This window comes from Megalobrama amblycephala, linkage group LG17 (assembly GCF_018812025.1).
Source record: "Megalobrama amblycephala isolate DHTTF-2021 linkage group LG17, ASM1881202v1, whole genome shotgun sequence".
Lineage (NCBI taxonomy): Eukaryota > Metazoa > Chordata > Actinopteri > Cypriniformes > Xenocyprididae > Megalobrama > Megalobrama amblycephala.
The window spans coordinates 10,741,495-10,762,880 of NC_063060.1; the positions used below are offsets into that span (position 1 = coordinate 10,741,495).

General features: G+C 37.1%; 1 protein-coding gene and 1 pseudogene across 2 annotated transcripts in view; both read right to left on the minus strand.

Moving 5' to 3' along the window:
• Positions 1 to 921: 921 nt before the first annotated feature.
• The window catches only part of LOC125250020 (delta-like protein C), a 50,857-nt gene continuing 30,392 nt past the window's right edge, over positions 922 to 21,386 (minus strand). Inside the window, exons 1-5 of one of the 2 annotated variants that reach the window (XM_048162311.1) lie at positions 4,712 to 4,900; positions 4,368 to 4,607; positions 2,669 to 2,729; positions 2,326 to 2,583; positions 922 to 1,520 (exon numbers count right to left, since the gene is read on the minus strand). In XM_048162311.1, coding sequence (XP_048018268.1) covers positions 1,318 to 1,520; positions 2,326 to 2,583; positions 2,669 to 2,729; positions 4,368 to 4,607; positions 4,712 to 4,762 — 813 coding nt within the window. In that variant the 5' untranslated portion in view covers positions 4,763 to 4,900 and the 3' untranslated portion in view covers positions 922 to 1,317. Of the gene's footprint in view, positions 1,521 to 2,325; positions 2,584 to 2,668; positions 2,730 to 4,367; positions 4,608 to 4,711; positions 4,901 to 21,386 lie in introns of those variants that run through there. The other variant, XM_048162312.1, reaches the window with a different exon arrangement.
• LOC125250018 lies at positions 6,332 to 14,093 on the minus strand (annotated as a pseudogene).

Genomic DNA, 21,386 nt, shown 5'->3' on the forward strand with positions numbered 1-21,386 from the left:
TATGCAAATATTGGGGGTGTACATATTAATAATCCCGACTGTTACGTAACAGTCGGTGTTATGTTGAGATTCGTCTCTTTTCCGGAGGTCTTTTAAACAAATGAGATTTATATAAGAAGGAGGAAACAATGGAGTTTGAGACTTACTGTATGTCATTTCCATGTACTGAACTCTTGTTATTCAACTATGCCAAGGTAAATTCAATTTTTAATTCTAGGGCACCTTTAACATTTTTCTTTCTTAAATGAGGATTAATGAGAGTAGTAATCAATTTTGTCAAATACTATTAAATGTTATTTCTTTTAACATATGATGGTAGTAAATGAAGAATAAAATGAAGAAAAGTCGACTTGCATAGGCCACCTGCCAGAAGTTAGTTATTTTTATAAAGATTTAAATATGGATATTTTTCTTACAAAAACTCATTGCTTCTCTTCAGAAGGCCGTGTGGATATCTTTTATGATGGATGGATGCATTTTTTTGGACTTCAAAATCAGGAGCACCATTCACTACCATTATAAAGCTTGGCAGAGCCAGGATATTTTATAATGTAACTCCGATTGTGTTCGTCCGAAAGAAGATAGTCATATACACCTAGGATGGCTTGAGGGTGAGTACATCAAGGATAATTTTCATTTTTGGATGAACTATCCCTTTAAGTCTCCTTCCCTGCGTGCGTACCGCAGCGTTAGCAGGCATTGCTCTTTTTTCGGCTTGCCTTCAAGTGATTTTGGCCAGACTATTGGCTCAACCATAAAGCATGACGTGTGAGAACAAACCTCGTTGGTTTTTGCAGAAGTTCAAACATACGGCCTATAAACACGAGAATGAAATCAAGCAAGCATGATTAAATCTGTTCATCATATAAAGCGATTATGTCTCCTCAGAAAATTTGGACTAAATCACTCGATTCATATGGATTAGTTTTACAATCTCTTTATGAACTTTTTGAAGCGTCAAAGTAGAAGTGGGGACAGAAACTGAAATATTCTCAGCCAGATGTAATTCCAAAACCTACCAGCAGGGGTCATGATAGCATAAAACAGCTTGGGTGTGATGGGCATGAGTCTGACTCATCTCTGTATTCAGATCACAGTTTCAGTTGAAATGTCCCCTTCATATCACACTGGCCCTAAAAATATGCTCATAATATTGAATAAATGTAAAGAAATGTCACATTTTGCCACAAACACAGTCTATTGTTAACAGGACATCATAATCAAAGAAAGGATTACTTTTTTTTTTTCAGTTTTTATTCCCCATATAGCCTATTATAAATGAAAACATGTAACCAGAAAAATACTGAATTTCTGAATTCAGACATTTTTATCCTTGTCACACAATAGGCCACCCCATCCCTCCTTACAATTGCACTGCCAGGCTTGATTGCAAGTTCCATGTACGCACCCTGGGTAGGGTATGCACTCGTTACAGAGGGGGCCCCGCCAACCGTACAGGCACTTGCACTGACCGGGGGCCTCACAATAACCGTGCTCACTACAGCCGGATGAGCAGATAGCTGTTAAAAACGAGAGGGAGAGGAATGAGGAAATTAGAATGACTGTGCATCATATTCAGCAATATTTATATTTGATGTTATTCATTGTTATTGCATAATTATAATCATGTACATCATTTTACTAAGTGGCTAAAATACAACATATTGGCTGTATATATATACATTCATACATATACACACACGCTATCAGAGATATATTTTTATATATAAAAAAATATCCTGGCTCTTCCAAGCTTTATAATGGTAGTGAATGGGGCTCTTGATTTTGTAGTCCAAAAAAAGTGTTAGTATTAAAGTTTAAAGATTAATAAAGGCCTTCTGAAGCAAAGCGATGCGTTTTATATCAAAATCCTCTGACATTTCTCTTTAAAAAATTCTCGTTTTAGACTTCTAATTTGTGACTGGTGTTTTGTTTTGCTCTGTGCTCTGCGCTTCCGCGTTCTTCAATATGTCATGTCAGAGGTTATTTTTCCGCCGTAAGTTGATTTGCGCTGGCCATCTGCCAGATATTTTAGTTTATAAAGATTTAAATATGGGTATTTTTCCTACAAAAATGTATTGTTTCACTTGAGAAGACCTTTATTAAGCCCCTGGAGCCGTAGATATCCTGTAGATATGGTTTATAATGGATGGATGCACTTTTTTGGACTCCAAACTACCCTTATAAAATTTAATATAACTCCGATTGTGGTCATCTGAAAGAAGATAGTCACATAGGATGGCTTGAGGGTGAGTAAATCATAGGATAATTTAAATTTTTTGGGTGAACTATCTCTTTAATAAAGAACAAACAAAAAGCACTTACGTTCTGCACAATATTCGCCTTTCCATTCAGGCAAGCAAATTCTATTTCCAGAGGCATCACAGTCAAAGTGACCGAACGGGTCATCCCGTGGACGGCAGAAATAAGAGCAGTCATCGCCATAGTAGAATTCAACGCACACTACGCGGTAAGAAAAACGTAGTTTACTTTGCTCTCCAAGATGCACATCCTGGGACCATTTCTCACCAATAGTAAGATTTCTTTTGGTGGTGAAGCAGCTAATCATACTCTTTAGATCCTCTGAAATACAATAAGTGGATTATTAAACACTGGTCTATGAAATAAATAAATTGTGTAATAAATAAATAAAAATGAAGGGACATACCTGTTGATGGATCATTGGAGGACTCTGTATTCCATGCTTCAATTATCACTGAGACAGTTCCCTGTAATCACAGTAGTGATTTTGTAACACTGTGCTACACTGAGCAACCGCTGTAGTGTCACACTCAAAGAAAACGTTCCAAATCAGTTGTCAGAATGTAGCGCAAGCGCGTGGAGTTCATCAGAAATAGAATGCTCCATCAGTCATCAGTCGCGTTGGGACAGTTGAGCAAAAATGCATCATCAATGAACGATCGTTTCTCTAGATAATACTCTTATTCATCAGCTGGGATCGTGTAGAGCTCTTTGAAGCAGCACTGAATCTGAATTTTGGACCTTCAACCCGCTGTACAACATTAAAGTCCACTAGGCTATATGGAGGAAAATCCTGGAATGTTTTACTCAAAAACCTTAATTTCTTTTCGACTGAAGAAAGAAAGGCACGAACATCTTTAATGATGTGGGGGGGAGTAAATTATCAGGAAATTTTCATTCTGAAGTGAACTAATCCTTTAAAAGCTTCACGAGGCTTTATTTCGAATCTACTTTACGCTGGTATTTTGATGTTAAAGGGTTAGTTCACCCAAAAATGAAAATTCTGTCATTTATTACTCACCCTCATGCCGTTCCACACCCGTAAGATCTTTGTTAATCTTCGGAACACAAATTAAGATATTTTTGTTGAAATCCGATGGGAGCAATGACATTTCCTCTCTCAAGATCCATAAAGGTACTAAACATATGAAGAGTTTCATTGCAAAACGAGATAACTCTGTTTTTTTAATTTTTCAAAAATCTTGTTTTTTGGTTGTGCATTCCAATTAATATCAATTCAACTGCAGTTGGTTTGTTTTGATTTAAACCTTCATAACTTAAAAAATACAGCTAAGTAGCACCATAAAACAAAATAATAACATGATAACATAATAATAAACGTTTTGACAAAAATGTTAAAAACGGAGTTATCTCGTTTTACAACGAAACTCTTCATATTTAAATCGGTTCATGTGAGTACAGTGGTTCAATATTAATATTATAAAGCGACGAGAATATTTTTGGTGCGCCAAAAAAAACCAAAATAACGACTTATAAAGTGATGGCCGATTTCAAAACAATGCTTCAGGAAGCTTCGGAGCACAATGAATCAGTGTATCGAATCTGCTGTTCGGAACACCAAAGTCACGTGATTTCAGCCGCTGACAGTTTGGATTTCATCGGATTTCAACTAAAATATCTTAATTTGTGTTACGAAGATTAACGAAGGTTTTACGGGTGTGGAACGGCATGAGGGTGAGTAATAAATTACATTATTTTCACTTTTGGGTGAACTAACCCTTTAATGGTAGCAACATAGTGTACTCAGCGTTCTCACATCTGATTCCCATAAGGGCTGCCTTGAGAACCTGCGAAATTATTTACTGGCAAAACGCGGCTCAAAGTCTTCTGACTGAATAAACAAGGACTCTGACCTCTCCAGTAGCCAGGGACCTCTAGAGATCCAGGGGGCGGAGACGGGTAGGTTAAGGGATATGTGGGAGGAGTTGGATCTAGATCCAACCCTGCCCCCTGGATCTTTTTTTAAGCGTTACTGAAAAATATGTTATTATTTTAGGACATTTTTTTGTGTATGCTTATGCAAAGTCTATGCTATATCTGTTAAATGAATATTTTTCAATGTTCAGTCATTTTGAGCTACTCACCAGCCACTTTAAGTTAAAGGGCAAAGTTATCAGTGCACTAGTGGAAATGGAGCTCTGGTCTGTGAATGTTCCTGTCAGTCCACTGCCATTTGAACATGCCAGCCTATATGATATGACATCCTCCGTGTAGTTCAGGCAAACACGGAAAGAAATCTGACAGTCTCTGGACTGTTTACACACACTGCTGCTGGAGGTTGTGAAAGAGTGAATCTTCAACTCAAACACACCAGATGATTTGACCTATAAAAAAAAAAATATGTGTATATGAGCACAATACACATGTAGTTACAAGACTTTTAAAACAATAGATCACAGTAATATAGGCCTAAGTATGAGATACTCACCAGTTGCGCTGATATCAACACTAAGAAGCAGGTTGATAAAAACTGAGCCATTCTGCGTCTTGTCTGACTGAAAGCTTTCTGGGACAATAATCTGATATGACACTTTTTAAAAATGATTGAAAATGAATACAGAAGTCAAAAAGTGTATGATCAAAGTAAAATTTCTTAACTTTGCTCCAGAGTGAATGTGTTTGTGGTTTAAATAGGGATTTCAGAGTGGGAGTACACTATGCAAATAACATTGACAAACATCTCTGAACATTGAACATCAAGCATCATGGTTTACATGGTACATATACATAATATACATAGCCTTTTAGATTTTTCTGTTAAGGTCTAGGAACAGTAGGGATGGCCTAAATGAATCAGTGAAATTTTTTTTAAACTAAGCAAACTGTCCACATTAAAATGTGTTTTTCATGTGGCTTCCATTGATTAATGTTATTGATTTAAAAAGCTTTAAAAACACATAAAAGATAGCCCAGAACAACTGTTAACTATTACTATTGCTATGACAGTTTAAATGAATACTATTCAAAGTGGGAATATAAACGGTGCCATCTTTCAATAGACTATTTCAAATTGAAGGTAAATATTAGTCACTAGTATTTTCTATTAACTATATTTGTTTAATAATGCTGACTTAATTATTTTCGATGAGGGCAAAAACAGTATTTGGATACTCACATTTATTAATATTTCACACTGCATGTAATAAAAAGCAGATTCATAAAGCAAAAGCAGTGAATGAATGATACTGCAATATCTGAATAACACAAATGTAGTAAAAACACTCAATAGAACGTTCCAATGCAACACTGGCACCCAGCAGCCGCCCTGCGTTTCCACCATTTTGGGGTGAAAGCGAGTTGGCAGTCCACTAGTTTCTATGGTAATATCAGCTGCTTTGTTAAAAAAAAAAAAAAAAAAAAAAGCTGAAATCCAACCCGAATGATGACAACACAGAATAAAATACTATCACTAGTGATCATCAAATCCTTTTTACAGTTTATTTTACAGACTTTGTGTTTAAATCTTCCACTTTTTTCACAAAACCTTTGCTCTCTAGAAACCCAGTCAGTTTGGGTTAAAAATCTTTAAAAGATCTAGTATTAGCATTATAAATACTGAATTAATACCAACATATGAAATTAAATTAAGGACATGCATCAGAAAAATTGGGAATGTTGGACAATAAATATATGTCAGTTAAAGCAATAGTGTCCAAAAGTGTGAATTATGCGATAACGGACACAGCAATGCATCATGTATTTTAAGATCATTATGTTTGTAGCGTGATCCATTAAAACGTACAATATATTTATTTCAATTCAGACCTAGATATTATTACTATTACTCCATTAGGTCTAAAATATATTGTTCGCTGCAAACGATGATCTTAAATGTATTAATTATTAATTTACTATTAATAAATGTGTAAAGTTATATAAAATGGAAATACTCAAAGTAGGCTAACTACTACAAAGTGTTTTCATATGGTCATTGGGTGCAGTTTTTTAATGGTTTGAATATTAGATATATAAGTGAATGGCTTCACTGAGTGGGCATCAAAGACCACTTTTAGAGTGTAAGCAATTAAAAAAAAACTACAAACATAAATACAGTTCAGTTTTATATATATTTAAAAAATACAAAGATTACAAAATGTGACATTAAAAAAAAAGTGTAAAAGTCAAATCATTTTTCATCAAGTAAAACTGTCCAACAGTGACACCTGCAGGTAAACTTACAGCGGGAGGCTTGCCTCCCCTGAGCTTATTGCTTTTTGACAGACCCCCCAAAGTGTGCGAAGAGTTTGATGGGAGGGTAATTGAGAATGAATGGTGGAAAGTCATGTGAGAGGAAGCAATGCCTCCATCGCTCTATGATTGGATATGACGGTTATGATTGGTTTGTACGATAAATCCTACCTCTTGATTTCATGTTGTAAGGGAAAACGTCAGTTTAGCTTAAATGGAATTATTAATTCATTTATAGGATATTTTGAATGAATCACTTATTTTACGGCCGAACAAATGAGTCGTCCAGTGTTCCCTTGAACAGGCTTTAACTATCCACTCTGTAGCGGATATTAATATCCAAACTATAGTGAAAACACTATTTATTAGCAAGGTAACCAGATCAGCAGTTTAAGACTTTAAATTCATAATGAGACATTATTGGTGATTCTAACAAATAAAACTAATGTATCGTCATGTCTGGACTGATGTCTTGGGCGGTCAATCACGTTGGTGTGTTGGCGGATGATTGCAAAGTCTCGTGGATGAACTGAAGTTTGATGTGGGCTTTACGGCAAAACTTCACTTAGAACACAAGACTCAACAGAAAGAAAAGAACTAAGGAAAGGAAAGAAAAGTAGATGAGACTAGAGTAGTTAGATGGCTTGAATTAAACTTTTAACCAATTTTCTGCTGTTTTTTGATCTGTCTACTTGTCTACTCGTCTGATGCTTTTAACCTGAGGTGTCTGTCCAGCCTCTTTGAAGAGTTCTGACCAATTAAGCCAGGCACACATTTAACGACTAGCTAAAACATTCTAAGACTGTGCTCAACACACAGCAATTGTTTCCTGCGACTGAAGCAGGTTTAAATACTTACACATGGAATTTGAACACCGACTGTAATCGCAGACTGAACGCAACTGGCTCTGACTGGACGCGTTTGAGCACGATCAGTCATAAGTATCAGTTTACATTCATAATCAGCCTTACAATCATTAAGTGTGTCCTTGGCTTTAGATATTGTCTTTGGTTCAGTGGTGGCTGTTTCTCCTCCTCTCACATAAATTACATGTTGTCTGATGATCTCCTAGCCTTCCCGCTCTTAGCAGAGAGTACAGTTTTGATGTGATTTCTGTAATAAGAATACAATACATTTTACACAGATTTGACTTAAAGAATAATTAAAGTCAGATGACATTCACACTGAAATCAAACATTATAATCAAACACCATTAAATCATTGAATAGTTATAACAATTGCATGAATTATGTGTGATCCAAGCATAATAGTCACACATATAGGTTGTAGACATGATATAGAATTATGCACAGCATTTAAACGATGTTTGATTATAAGTCCATCTAGCATCGTTTTGGAATGGTATGATGCCTTTTTTATTAAAAAACAGTCTCTGTGGTTTTTCTGTATTTCAAACTGTAGAAATCAAACCTGTAGATTTCAAACCCGTGATTGGAGGTCATTCAATGGTCTTTAAAAAGAAGAAGGTCTGTTCTGTATCTATGTTTCGGGGATCAAACAACCTCTGGTGTTATCTTTGTGGTGTTCTTCGTGCGAGTCACAATGTCTTGTGCTTTTGACCATTAGTCTTGGGTTAACCTATATCGTTGACAACAATCTTCCTTTAGCTAGGATCATCTGTTTCAAGCTTGCATGGCCATGAAGTATTTAGCTGGGGTTGTCTAGACTGAGTGGTGTCCCAAACGGCAGATCCTCCGCTTTAGGGTCCTGAGTGTTGATTCGGAATTCGGCTCTTAGTTCACAGTATGAAAGAATCACTGGTCTGAATCATCGTCAGATAGAGGGAAGACTATTAAAAAGAAAAGCAGAACATTAGTTCACAAATAAACATATATTGTGTAAATTGTAACTGCCTTGAGTTATTTGAGTTATATAAATACATCACCACAAAATTTGAATCAGATGCAGCTAACATATAGAGGAACATCACCAAAAAAGAATTATACCCCTGCCTTATTGCCTTTATGAGATATTGCATGTCAAATTAGAAAGATGTTAAATTTCCCTTTCTAATTTGACATGCAATATGTCATGAAGGAAATAAGGTAGGGGGATAATTCTTTTTTAAAATTTGGTGATGTTCCTCTATGTGAGCTGCATCTGATTCAAATTTTGTGGTGATAGCATGAAGTAATCACAAGTTACAGCATTTGGAACAAAGGTAGGCATTTTAAAAAATATATATATATATAATAATAAAATAATAATAATAATAATAATAACAATGTTTTCTGACATGCATAAAAATAATGACTCATAACTCCAAATCTGTAGCAAGGAGAGTCAAAAGGTTGGTACTGTTTGATAGAAAACTTTTTAAATTTTTAAAATAAAAAAAAATAAAAAACTTGGACAGTCTCATGCTGGGAAACTGCTAATGAAAGGTAAATTGTACATATTTCTATTTTACATATTTCTAATTTGACATGCAATATCTCATCAAGGAAATAAGGTAGTTGGGATCATTCTTTTTTTTGGTGATGTTCCTCTATATGTGAGCTGCATCTGATTCAATTTTGTGGTGATTGCATGAATTAAAAAGTTCCAACATTTGGAACCAAGGTAGCCTTTTTGTTTAGTCCTTGGCGCCCCCTGATGGGCATTTTTTGTTAGGCGTTTGGTTGGGTTAGACTAGAGGATAGAAAATTTGATTAGCTCAACACAATTATGCTTATTGAGAGTCCCGTGAAACATATATGCAAGTGTGTGTGTTCATAGTGTCTTACACTGTAATGCCTCCAAAGCCCTGGTTTCATTACTGGAAATGATGTTGTTGTTTGTTACTAAGAAAATAAACACATATACGTAGTTAGAATAGATATAAAACTCATTACTTAAGACTTATGAGCCCCCCAGAAGCTTGCATTCTGCAAGTGAACAGTGCCTTGTGGTGCTATCACTTTCAGTTCCATAACTATTTGTCATCCTACAGCCTCTATGAACCAATCTAATCAGGCTTCTGCACTTACCACTGTACTGAGACAGCTCTTCTTTGGGTGGTGAACGATCTTCTCATGGCTGCTGATTCAGGCTCAGTCTGCATCTCAATTCTCCTTGACATTTCTTCTGCATTTGACACCATTTCTCACACCATTCTCATCACACGACTCTCTGCTCTTGGCATTTCTGGAACTGTTTTGTTCTGGTTTATGTGTTACTTGTTGGACCATCAGTACTTTGTATTTATTCATCAGGCTAAGTCCACTACTGCCCCTGTCTTGCATGGTGTTCCTCAAAGATCTGTTCTTGGGCCTTTACTTTTCATCATTTACATGATTCCTTTAGGTTACATTATTCATCGTCGTGGCTTTAACTTTCATTTCTATGCAGATTACATACAGTTATACATTAGTTTCAAATGCACTGCTCCTTTCCCTAGAGATATCATATCAGCCTGCATTGATGAAATAAATGCATGAATGACCAAGAACTAAACACTGATAAAACAGATCTACTTTTGATTGCGCGCCCCCACCCCCACCCCACCCCACCCCACCCCACCCCAAATGTACATCGCAACCTCTCATCATTACAGATTTCAAAGCCTCTGAAAACACTTTTCACCCTGTGTTTTTCTAATTTCCTGTCTCCTGATCTTTTTGTGTGTATAGAGAACACACACACACACACACACACAATCTACAGTATATGTATGCCTATCCTTATTTCTGCTGTCATGTTTATGGATAAATGGTTGTAAAGTGTCCTTGAGTCTGCAGAAAGGCATTATATAACTTACTATTATTATTTCATGGACCTTTACTTTTACATTTTCAAGAAACAACCAAAAACACTTGACCCATTAATATTGCTATTCTATTCCATTTCTATTCTATCTATTTTTTCTATTTAAAAAAAAAAAAAAAAACTTGCTATGTGTACTGTGCTAGACTAACATATTTATTTTTACCATGCTCAAGCATCTTGCTCCTTGTTACATAATGTAACTCATTTCTGAAGTAACTGTTACTGTCACTTTACCTTGACCAGATATTTTTTTCATCTCTTCTTTACAGCACTTCTCCAGTTTTTCTTTCAGTTGAGAGACGGGTTGTCTCACATTGTCATAAGAGAGGACAGAACTGACAGTAAAGCTGGATACATCTGTGGATTCCAGAGGTTCAGAGAGAGACTGGAAGCTCTAGAGAGAATAAATATACAGAAATATTAATAGATAAAAAGACACAAAAACTTCATTAGCAGCGTCCTCCTTCCTAGATATTTATTGCACTTACTTTTTCCAAATTAATCTGTATATTTTGTAATGACTACTCACTACCACTGTCAAATGTTATATATGTTATAAAAAAACAAAAAAACACCTAAATACAGGTAAAAACTATACACACCTTCAAACAAAGAAATTAATTATACTCCCCTACCCACCTAATTTATAAATAGTTTTGAGTTACTATGGCATTCATTTAATAAATTCTGCATTTGGATTTTTTTGACATGTCTTATTTCACCTAGAGCACCAAATATGCCAGAACTGTTACTGCGCAGAGGTATGCAAATACATAGGTTGACAGGCAGGTAGGACATCCTGCATTCGGTCTGAATGCAATAGACAAACATTTTATGGTCCTCAGACTTTCACAGAAGATATATATTTAGACCACTTTAATTATTGATTTCTATCAGGTTGTAAAGTGTGGAAGCTTGTTTCTGCCACGGAATAAAACAATTAATAGATAATTTGGAATTACAAGATGTAAACTTGCAATTACGTGATAAAAAGTCGCAATTACCTTTTCTTTTCTTTTTTTCGGTGGCAAAAACAAGCTTTCATAGTAAATAAACTTTCAACCAGCAATGTTTATGAAAAACATTGCCTACTTTAATTATAATCATGTTCTCATGGGGGCTCTTTATTCCCATGCTATTTGAGTAATTTACACTTACATGATATACACACTTTCCAGCAACTAGGTAAGAAAGAATCTGCTTTAAATGTAAATTTGAAAAAGAAGTGCAATTTAAAAGACATGCGACTGTTACTAAAAAAAAGTTTAAAAATTAACATGTTTTTTAAAACTTCAGTCTGACAGAAAAAAATATTAATTCTGTTGCCTGTCTGAACAGTGAGATGGAAAAGAATATAATACTCAACAAAAGCATATGAGGTAGCACAGCACTGTTTATCATATTAGATACATATGAGCATGTTGAAAATTATGTTATAAAGATACTCTGTGCGTTCGCTCGGCGGCTGCTGTGAGACACTTGTTTGAGACACACTGCAGTAAGATAGATTTATTTTAGAATATCATATTAGTAAATGCTGGATGTCTTGCTATGCTATGTTAGCTACTTGACAAAATAGTGTTTTTCTCTGAGGCATGGTAAAGCATGGTACTGGCAAAAAAATAAAGACTATGTAACATCAATAATTATTTTTCTGTCTATAAATGTATCAAAACTTGTTCTCTTGTCTAATAAAACATGTAATATATTAAAGCATCTTTAGTGTTTCCATGGTTTCTACAAAATAAAACCGGAAACCAAGGGTAATGCTGGTATGATTTCATTGATAGGTGACGCACGGACACAGCCCATGTCCTGGTTAAAAATTGCTTATTTCTCTGGATTTAAACATTCTTGGAAAAATCTGGGATAATATAAGTACACAAGTCAACAAAATATATAACACTGTTCTAGTGGTTTTTGGATATTTTAATCCAAAAATCCTACATCCTTTAAAAGCAACCTGTGTGCATGTGATGTTGTGAAGCAGTAAATCTCCCTTGCCTTTGTGTTGGTATAATAATATATAGTGTTAACTGGTATCAGACAAAACTTGAACTGGTTTTTATTTAGAATACCAGACAAAACATATCTTCTGACAGGATCTGGTAAAGCAAATGGATCTAACAGATATATGTATTATTATTTTAGTGGCTTAGATAATAGTCATCACAGTCAAATTAGGAGAGATGTTGTTTATGACAGCAGTATTATTATTCAGATCTGTTACCTGTATGAAATGAATGTGATCATCTGTCTGTGAAAGCTGCTCCAGCTCAGCGTCTCTCCTCCACAGATCATCAATCTCTTGCTCCATTTGCTCCAGTCGTTCTTTAGCTCGACCCACTGCAGCCTTTTCCTGATTTCTGATCATCCGTGTCACCTCAGAGCGACTTTTCTTGATGGACTGGATCAGTTTAGTAAAGATCTTCTCACTGACTTTCACTGCTTCCTCTGCAGAACGCTGTTAGGACACAAAGACATTCAGGCCATTCAATGGGATGGAAAAGTGAGGCACCACTGTGCTCCTCAGTGATTAAACAACTCACCTTGTGAGTCTCCACAGCCTCTCTGAGCTCCTGAAGCTCTTTCTGTCTCTCTTGACTCTATGCTGGAATTTTCCTTGTATCTCTCCAACCTGTTTCTAGAGGAGAAAATTTTGTTTTGCTTGAATGGTTTCTGGATATTGCAACTACCTTAATATTAATATCAACATTAATATTGTTGCATGATAATGACATCATTAACTGCATAATATCTGGCATAATGAGTTATTCTGATTCTGATGACTGCAAGAATTAGCACTGTTTATATGTGTTTTCAGTTCATACCTGTTTCTCTGTCCTCTCTGCTTCAGCTGGAACAGTATCGTGATTTTTGTGTTCATCCATCACACACATCAAACAAATACATCTCTGGTCCATACGACAAAAAACCTCGAGCAGTCTGTTGTGTTGAGGGCAGATCATCTCCTGCAGTCGTCCAGTGGCATCAGTCACTTTGTGTCGTTTCCTTAAAGGAGATTCTTCATGACACTTAAAGTGACTTTGACAGTAAGATTCCAGACACATCAGACAGGACTTTACAGCTTTGCGTTTCCTTCCAGTACAGAAGTCACACCCCACATCTCCAGGTCCAGCATAACTGAAAGCAGGACGAGACTGTTTAGTCTGCTTCAATTTCCCAACCATTTCAGCCAGCATCACATTCTTGTTTAAAGCAGGTCTTGGAGTGAAGGTCTGTCTGCACTCAGGGCAGCTGTAAACTTCATCCTCATCATCTTGATTCCAGTAGTCTGTAATACAGCTCATGCAGTAACTGTGTCCACAGGGTATGGTCACTGGATCCTTCAGTAGATCCAGACAGATTGAACAGCTGAACTGATCTTCGGCTACTGAAATACGGGATTCTGCCATTTCACTGCACGAACACACACACACACAGCTAAACAACTGCTGAACAACACTTAAGTTTCAATTTCTCTCAACTGAGAAATGTTTCCTGTTTTGAGACGTGTGCAAAACAGGTGTGTTTGTAGGTGTGACCAAAGTCCCTTTCAAGGATCCATTACTAACTATTGCATGGTAAAAATATGTAACTAAGACAAAACATGTTATTTTGTGGCTTACCTCATTAGATTCAATAGATGTATGGAACAGCTGAACTGATCCCAAGCGACTGAAATTTTAGCTTCTGCCATTTCCCTGCATGTATGCACAGATATGTACAGCTGCGTATCTACACTATGCGAAGGAAACCAGAAAACTTTCATTACAGAGAAAAGGGTTTTGTTTTCTCATGTAATTAAAATGTTTGCTATTGTTTAAGCGACGTATAGCTTACAAAACGGTGTGACTCATCTGTATTGTACTGCAGATGAAAATGAACACCAACTCTGTGTCAGTCTCACAATGAAAAAAGGGCTGGAGGATGGACTGTAGTGATGTTATTTATGACACTGAAGCTTGTATCGAGTAGCTACGCAGCGCATATTGTTTTCAGAGAAACACGTGATCAACGAAAAACGAATCTTCACTTTTTGTCCAGTCACGTCGTGTGAATGCTTCACTTTGCGATTCTGCATGTTTGAATCCAGACCACTCTACTGGTTTATGGAAGCTCGTCCATGTACTATTTATATATTATTTTATCATATATTCTGCCATATAATCAGTAAAAACCATAAAATAATTAGAGCACCATTTACTTGCCTCAAACAACTTGGTATTATTATTATTAAATTCAATTTATTGTCACACTTTAATATGTGAATTATATTATCAGAAAATTTAACACATTTAGCGTTGTCAGGCTTTTATTTGTGATGAATGGATAAAACAGTAGTGCAATAGTGTATATGACTGCTATAAATTTTACCTGCCACAAGATGGTGTTTTCGACACTCTTATGCTGCGTTCACACCGAACGCGTCTGGGGCGTCTGATTTACATGTTAAGTCAATGTAAACGCGCGTCTAGGTGTCCTGCGGCGCGAATCGGCCGTTGACGCGCGAATGGCGCGGCGCGAATTGAGCGTTCACGCGGCTGACGCGCGAATTGAGCGTCTGACGCCCAAACGCCCGAGTTGAAAAATCTGAACTTTGGCGTAAATTCGCGGCGCGTTCACCAATCAGGGACTCTGCTTTGGTAGTAACGTGTTTATGACGTGATCAGCGGTGGAGACCAGAACAAAGATATATACCAGACAAAGATAATATATATATAATAGATAATAGTCGCTGTGTGAGGCCACCCTGAGCTCTATGATATATATTTTTATCGAGACAGGAATAAAAAGGACCTTGCCTGGAAGAGAATAAGCGAAAAAATCGGAAATCTGGTTAGTTGTACAACTTTTTGCATGATTTTAGCCGTTGATACTAGCCCACCTTCTAGCTAGCAAAAGCCGGCCGGCATAACCGAGTTAAATTGCCGCTACAGGTTTCCAACTGACGAGATTACGTGTTTATTCAGAGGATCTGTGCAGAAAGAGATGAAAGCCCCTCCTATGACGCGAATTCGCGTCTGAACACACTTTGTTTAGACGCGCGAATTGAGCGAATTTTACGCGCGTCTGAGGCGTCTGACTTCAAAATGTTTAAGCGTCCAACTAGACGTAGGCTACGTCCACACAAAGCCGGAGCTTACCCTAAACCAGTGGTTCCCAAACTTTTTTGCTTGGAGTACCCCCTGAAGGGATCACCATCCTACTGCGTACCCCCTCTCTTCCATTTCAACTGCAGTCACACCTTTACCATTAAGGGACAATATTTGCCCTCCTCTAAATTGATTTTCCAGTGCATTTTTTTTTTTACCTAAATGAATAATTTTATAAAATAAATAATATTTTAAATAAAAAATGTTCAATAGAGAAATATGCAATGATGGTAAAACTAAGTAAAACTTTTAAATATTAAACTAAAACCGCCAGCAGGTGGCAGCAAGTCACTGTTTTTATGAGTGAGTCATCGAGTCATTCATTCAGTAACGAAGCAAGTGGCTGTGAATCATTGACTCTCACGATTCGTTCAAAGCCGCAGAATTGTTCGCGAAACACAGACGTGTGTTGTAGTTCTGCTGTGGTTTTCGTTAAAAGCATTATTTCATTGTAAAATACAGTAAATAGTCCACTGCTGTGTTTAAAATGTATGTTATATTTTTTGACCTGTTGTATAATAATGTCACGTTTGCAGTCATGTGGATATTTGGGAACAATTGCATTCTTGCTCGTTATCAATATACAAGAACTCACACAAGGTAGGCTATGTTTTTGTATCGAAGAAAGTTCGAGACTAAATCGATATCAATCCACTATCTGTGTCTATATTTGTCCTTCATGCGAGTGTTAAATCCCCACTTTTACAAAGGTGCATTGTCGAGAACGGCAGTAATTTAGCGCGATTTAAGGCAGCAGATTCGGCACGCAATCTAACATATCCATGCTGCTTCTGTGGATACAGTCATTTTTGACTGCAAATGATGAGGTAATTTGATTAAATGTACTGGATTTACGACATTTTGGCATTTAGAAATACATGTTTGATTTTAATATTATTTTAAGGTAGAATTAAATGAACTACTCTGCATTTTGTTCACATACCCCAGTTTGGGAACCGCTGCCCTAAACCGATCTTCTTTTTTTTCCTCGTCTCAAAAAATATCTGCATCCACACGAAACCGCTGAAACGACTCAAAACGATGTAGTATACATGCCAGACCATTATGTGGCGCTGTAATTCAAAGCTCCCTTAAAAATTCAAAGCTTTATAGGGTTAGTTTACCCAAAAATTTAAATAATTAATTACTCACCCTCCAGTGATGCGCGGGTCAATGTATAAACAACCCGCACCCGACCGACGTTTTCAACTAACCCGCCCGCAACTCGGACCGCAAAAAAAAAAAAGGAAAATATTGTACCCGACCCGCTTCCTGACCCGCATTTTTTTTTTCAGAGGTGCAGCGGCGAGAGCAGGCAGTTCTTGAGGCGGCCCATCATTTTCCATTTCAGCTGTCTAGATGCATATTATTGATGAATGCGATGTTTATGTTTTGATCAAGCGACAACCTCCCCCTGTTTCTCGTGAAGCCAATACGGAAGTGAATTAAACTGCAATTCATCGACTGGCCGCTAGGGACAGGGTGCAGAAGTGAGCAGAATCTCATTGACCATCATGTTAAATTAGCCAAGTTTACAGCAGAAAAAAACATGTTTACAGTCTGGTTCATATTGTGGTTTTGGTCTATACTGCGAATTTGCCCTTCATGACAACTCTGAGGGGGGTGAATTTTTTTATAGCTCATCCGTTTAAATTATATTAAGCCTTAAAGTTCTGCATAATTAAGGGCGTGGTCACTTGAGTGACAGGTATGCCGCTGCTGTCTGTGAGCCGTCATGTTACCTCAGCAGCTCATTTCAGCCGCTGAATTTGGCATCTCAGTCGTATTTGTGCTTTTTTCTGTATTATTTTATACAATATATGGCTTGCTGCATACTCGAGACAGATGTCAGTCTGTGTACATGTGCTCGCATGCGGAACACACGTTGTTGGATCGTCGTGGCATTGGCTAAAAGTTTTGTTCCTGAGATTTACTACAATGACAATACCAGGAGGATATACAACTCCGACAGCACTGCTTGGATATAACTAAAACTGCTGCACTATTTTGAAAAATTATACTTTGGATACGTGCTCATTAGTTTGAGAGAACATTTGAGAGATATACATCTGGTGGTACATATATATATATATATATATATATATATATATATATATATATATATATATATATTTTACCCAAGTGCCACGGATTGGATTCATCTCGCGATCTCTATTTCATTTTAAAGGTATGAAATCCCATTTGATTTGTGTTATTTGCACACCCCACACAAATTAATTAGCCTACTGGTGTTGGAGCATCTATAACGTTATCATAAAAAAATCACCGTAGATTGACAGAAATCCTTTAGTACTTTCTAATGATATTGCTATCTTTATTAATATTTTAGATAGTATCTAAGATAGATAGCTAGGGCGGGCGTGGTTTCAGCAACAAGTCGCATGGGCTCCAACTTCGTCCCGCCTCTTTGCCCATTTTCAGTTATCCGTGAGTGACGTGCGGTCATGTGCAGCTAAGATGGCCGCGGCCTCATTTGCGCGTCAAAACTGCTATTCAGAACTCTATGGGTGACGTCACGGACACTACGTCCATATTTTTTTACAGTCTATGGTTTCGACCCTGCTTGAAGAATTAATCAGCAGGTCAACTGAGAGAAGGCCCACTTTTGGAAAAGTGTGAAAGCCCTTAGGAGCGCAAACTGTTCTTTTTCTGAATGTTGTATGATATAGCCTAGTGTTATGTAACAAAGGCTTGATTTATTCATTTATTTCGTTTCATTTTCTTAACAATTATGCTGCATGTGTTTATCCAGTCTAATCGAAGTGTGCATCTCTCCCCCGACTTTCCCAACAAAAATCCCGCCCCCTCTCAGAAAATACATAAATTACGCTATATGCGTTTAAAAGTAAAATGGTACAATTTCATTGCTCAGTTCAACGTGTTGGGAAATTGGGCATTTTGTCCCGCGTCAGCATTTATTCAAAAGTTAATAACGCTCAACATTCAAAAGGTAAATAAGGATTTCCCACTTGTATTAGTAGGCTTAGGCTATTTCGCCACGTGAATGCCCAATTGAAGCTCTCACAAGCACAAAATGCAGGGATAGAATATGTTGTTAAAGTATTTATTAACGCATTTTAGACGAACAAAAACAGGTAGGCTAAGCCAAAGACTGAGGCTGCAATATCCATAATGTTCACAAATACCCATGAAAGTAAAACTGAAACCTTTAGTAAGTAAAACAGAAAATTACAAAAGTTTAATTGGCATCTTTATTTCAAACGACCCGACCGACCGCGACCCGAATATCATTAAAAATATTTTTGGATGACTTGTAACCGTTTTGGATCAACCCGCGCATCACTCTCTTTATAATATTAAGATAGAACCACTGAACTCACATGAACTGCAACTGGCATGAGAATATTTCAAATTAAAAATTTAATATTTGCCCAGAGTCACTACTAATTTCAATTAACTCTATTTGTTTAATCATGCTGACTTAATTTGCTTCGATGAGGACAAAAACAGTGTTTGGATATTCACATTTATTAATTTTTCACATTGCATGTAATAAAAAGCAGATTTACAAAGCAAAAGCAGAGAATGATACTGCAATATCTGAATAACCCAAATATATTAAAAAACAATATGAGACAAAAACATAAATGTAATTACATAAAGTGAACTGATATTATTTGTCGTTAACATGAAAAAATATTTTTCTCAGATTTTCACTCAGATTTAGTTATTGTGTAAATACAGAATATCATGATTACCAAGTAGAATAGTATGATTAAGAAGCCTGGGATAAGTTCTAATAATATATGACGTGCCTTTACAGGAGTTACAATTTTTAAAAATTTAAGGGGCTATATATGTAAGAATTTGCAAGAATGAATCACTTTTTTTATTCCCAAAACTCAAAAGAATGAGACCTTCCCTGACTTCCTAGATTGTCTATGTAAGCCTGTAGACTGATTTTTATGTGAAGGACTTGGGAGGTTTTTGCCAGAAAAAAATAGTATGACATTTACGCACACTCCTGAGATCCTCTCTTCTGTTCTATGACACATGAAATAAATGCTTACACAATGTTCAGGATAATGCTGAGATATTCTACTGTAATGTCAATGTGTCATGCAAAGAAAAGGGATTCATTTAAACTATAGTCTCACATAGCCAGATCTATATAGTCTATAGTCTCAGTTATACTTAAACTCTCATAACAGTGTAATAATCACTTCATCACTTCATTTAATTACTTCATCATCTGATGCCGGTGAATTTCAGACCTGGTAAAAACGTATCCACATCGCTACGATCAAATGCTTTCTTAACTGTTGTTTTCTCAGCACTGTTATTTTGTTGTGCATTTATTTTGTTGTTGAGATGAAAGCGCGCAGCACATATTTGCATATTCATCTAAATGCAATCGGCATTTAGCAAACACTCAGCAGCATGAAAGGCATCGGGATATTCTTTAACAGTACATCGCTGCAAAGGCATTTCAAACATCTTTTTACCACTAAGCAAAAACAAATCTTCGCCGTGAGTTTTGGGGCCTTGAATCTTGTTCAGCTAGCCTGACATGGTCATACTCAATTCTAGTTCGAATATGAGTCTGATACTGCCTCCATTGGGCTTTGATTATGGGGGCGTATTTCAACCGATCCAGGAAAGACCTCAATTGGATAGACCTACAACCAATCAGAGCTACAGAGTAAGTGACGTATGTTGAGCGACACATAGTTGTCAACAGAACTCTTCTTAGCGACCATCGGGGCCAGCTGATAAATCAAACTTTTGCCGAATCCCGTAGGATGGACGGCAAAGACATCTTTCCCATCGACAAATGCCTTGATCGCGGTCCTCTGTTCCTTTTTTAAAATTAATGCGCTGTCGATATCTTCTATAACGGACGCGATGGCGGAACCTACACATCTCAGTTCTTCAACAGCCATCATTGTTGTAAACTAATTGACCTTTCGCAAAGACCCGCCCCCCTTAGTTACTGTTGCTTTGTCCGACAAGCCGTGGCGCTGTCACGCCACACAGAGTGGAAAATACATCGCGGAGCAAAGAGGAAACTGACAACACATCGACAGACGAGACAGAGCAGGATAGTTATGATATTAAACAAAGTCCCAGCTTTCAAACTGTGTAGTTATTAAAAAAATTCAAACAATAAAAACCGTTTTGTGGCTCTTTAATGGGTTGTGACCATGACCGTGACAGATTGCTGTAGCGCCTCAGCTCAAGAGGCTCGTGAACCGATCATCTCTTCCTACTAGTCCATTTATAGCATCAAATAAACATGAATGAACATGAGAATGAATGTTGTTTCAAACTCGGAAAGACGTCAATATGCACAATTTTTCAAGTTTAACTCCACCGAGGTTAATCTTCTAACTCCTGACTGCTTTGTCGGACAAAATGGCGATTGCGGCGTTCTGATTGGTTAGATCGCTTGTCAATCACACTCCCCAAGCGCTCTTTGATGACGTGGCTGGTTAAGTTTCTGGTGATAATCTGTCAATCATCGCCCTGACAATGTGATTGGTCCGAACAGTTTCTGTTCGGGCATAATTAATCCTCTACGGATCGAGTCCAGACCGAACTCCCCGACCTCAAAATGTTGTGGGCGGGGCTAAGTTCGGCTGGCATCCAGGCTAATGTTCAGCCTCTTGTACGTACATGTGCACGAGTGCAAACACTTAACGGCCACTGGTGTCGCTAATAACAAGGGTTTCTAGCCCCTGTAAATACTTGATTAGCAAATAAAATACTCCATATTATCTCACTATGATAATGACAATGTTATTTGTAGAGATCTATTGTATAAGATGATAAAGTTTCACTGACGAGCCCTGATAAACCCAGGATAGAGCGGTTGAGTGAATGTGGTCTGGACTCTGTGGATGAGGGTCATTGTGTCAGAGATGCTGTAGAAGGACAGAATTCCTGCTCTGTGATCCACATACACTCCTATTCTAGAGGAGCTGGAGATTACAGGGAGTTCAGTCTCTT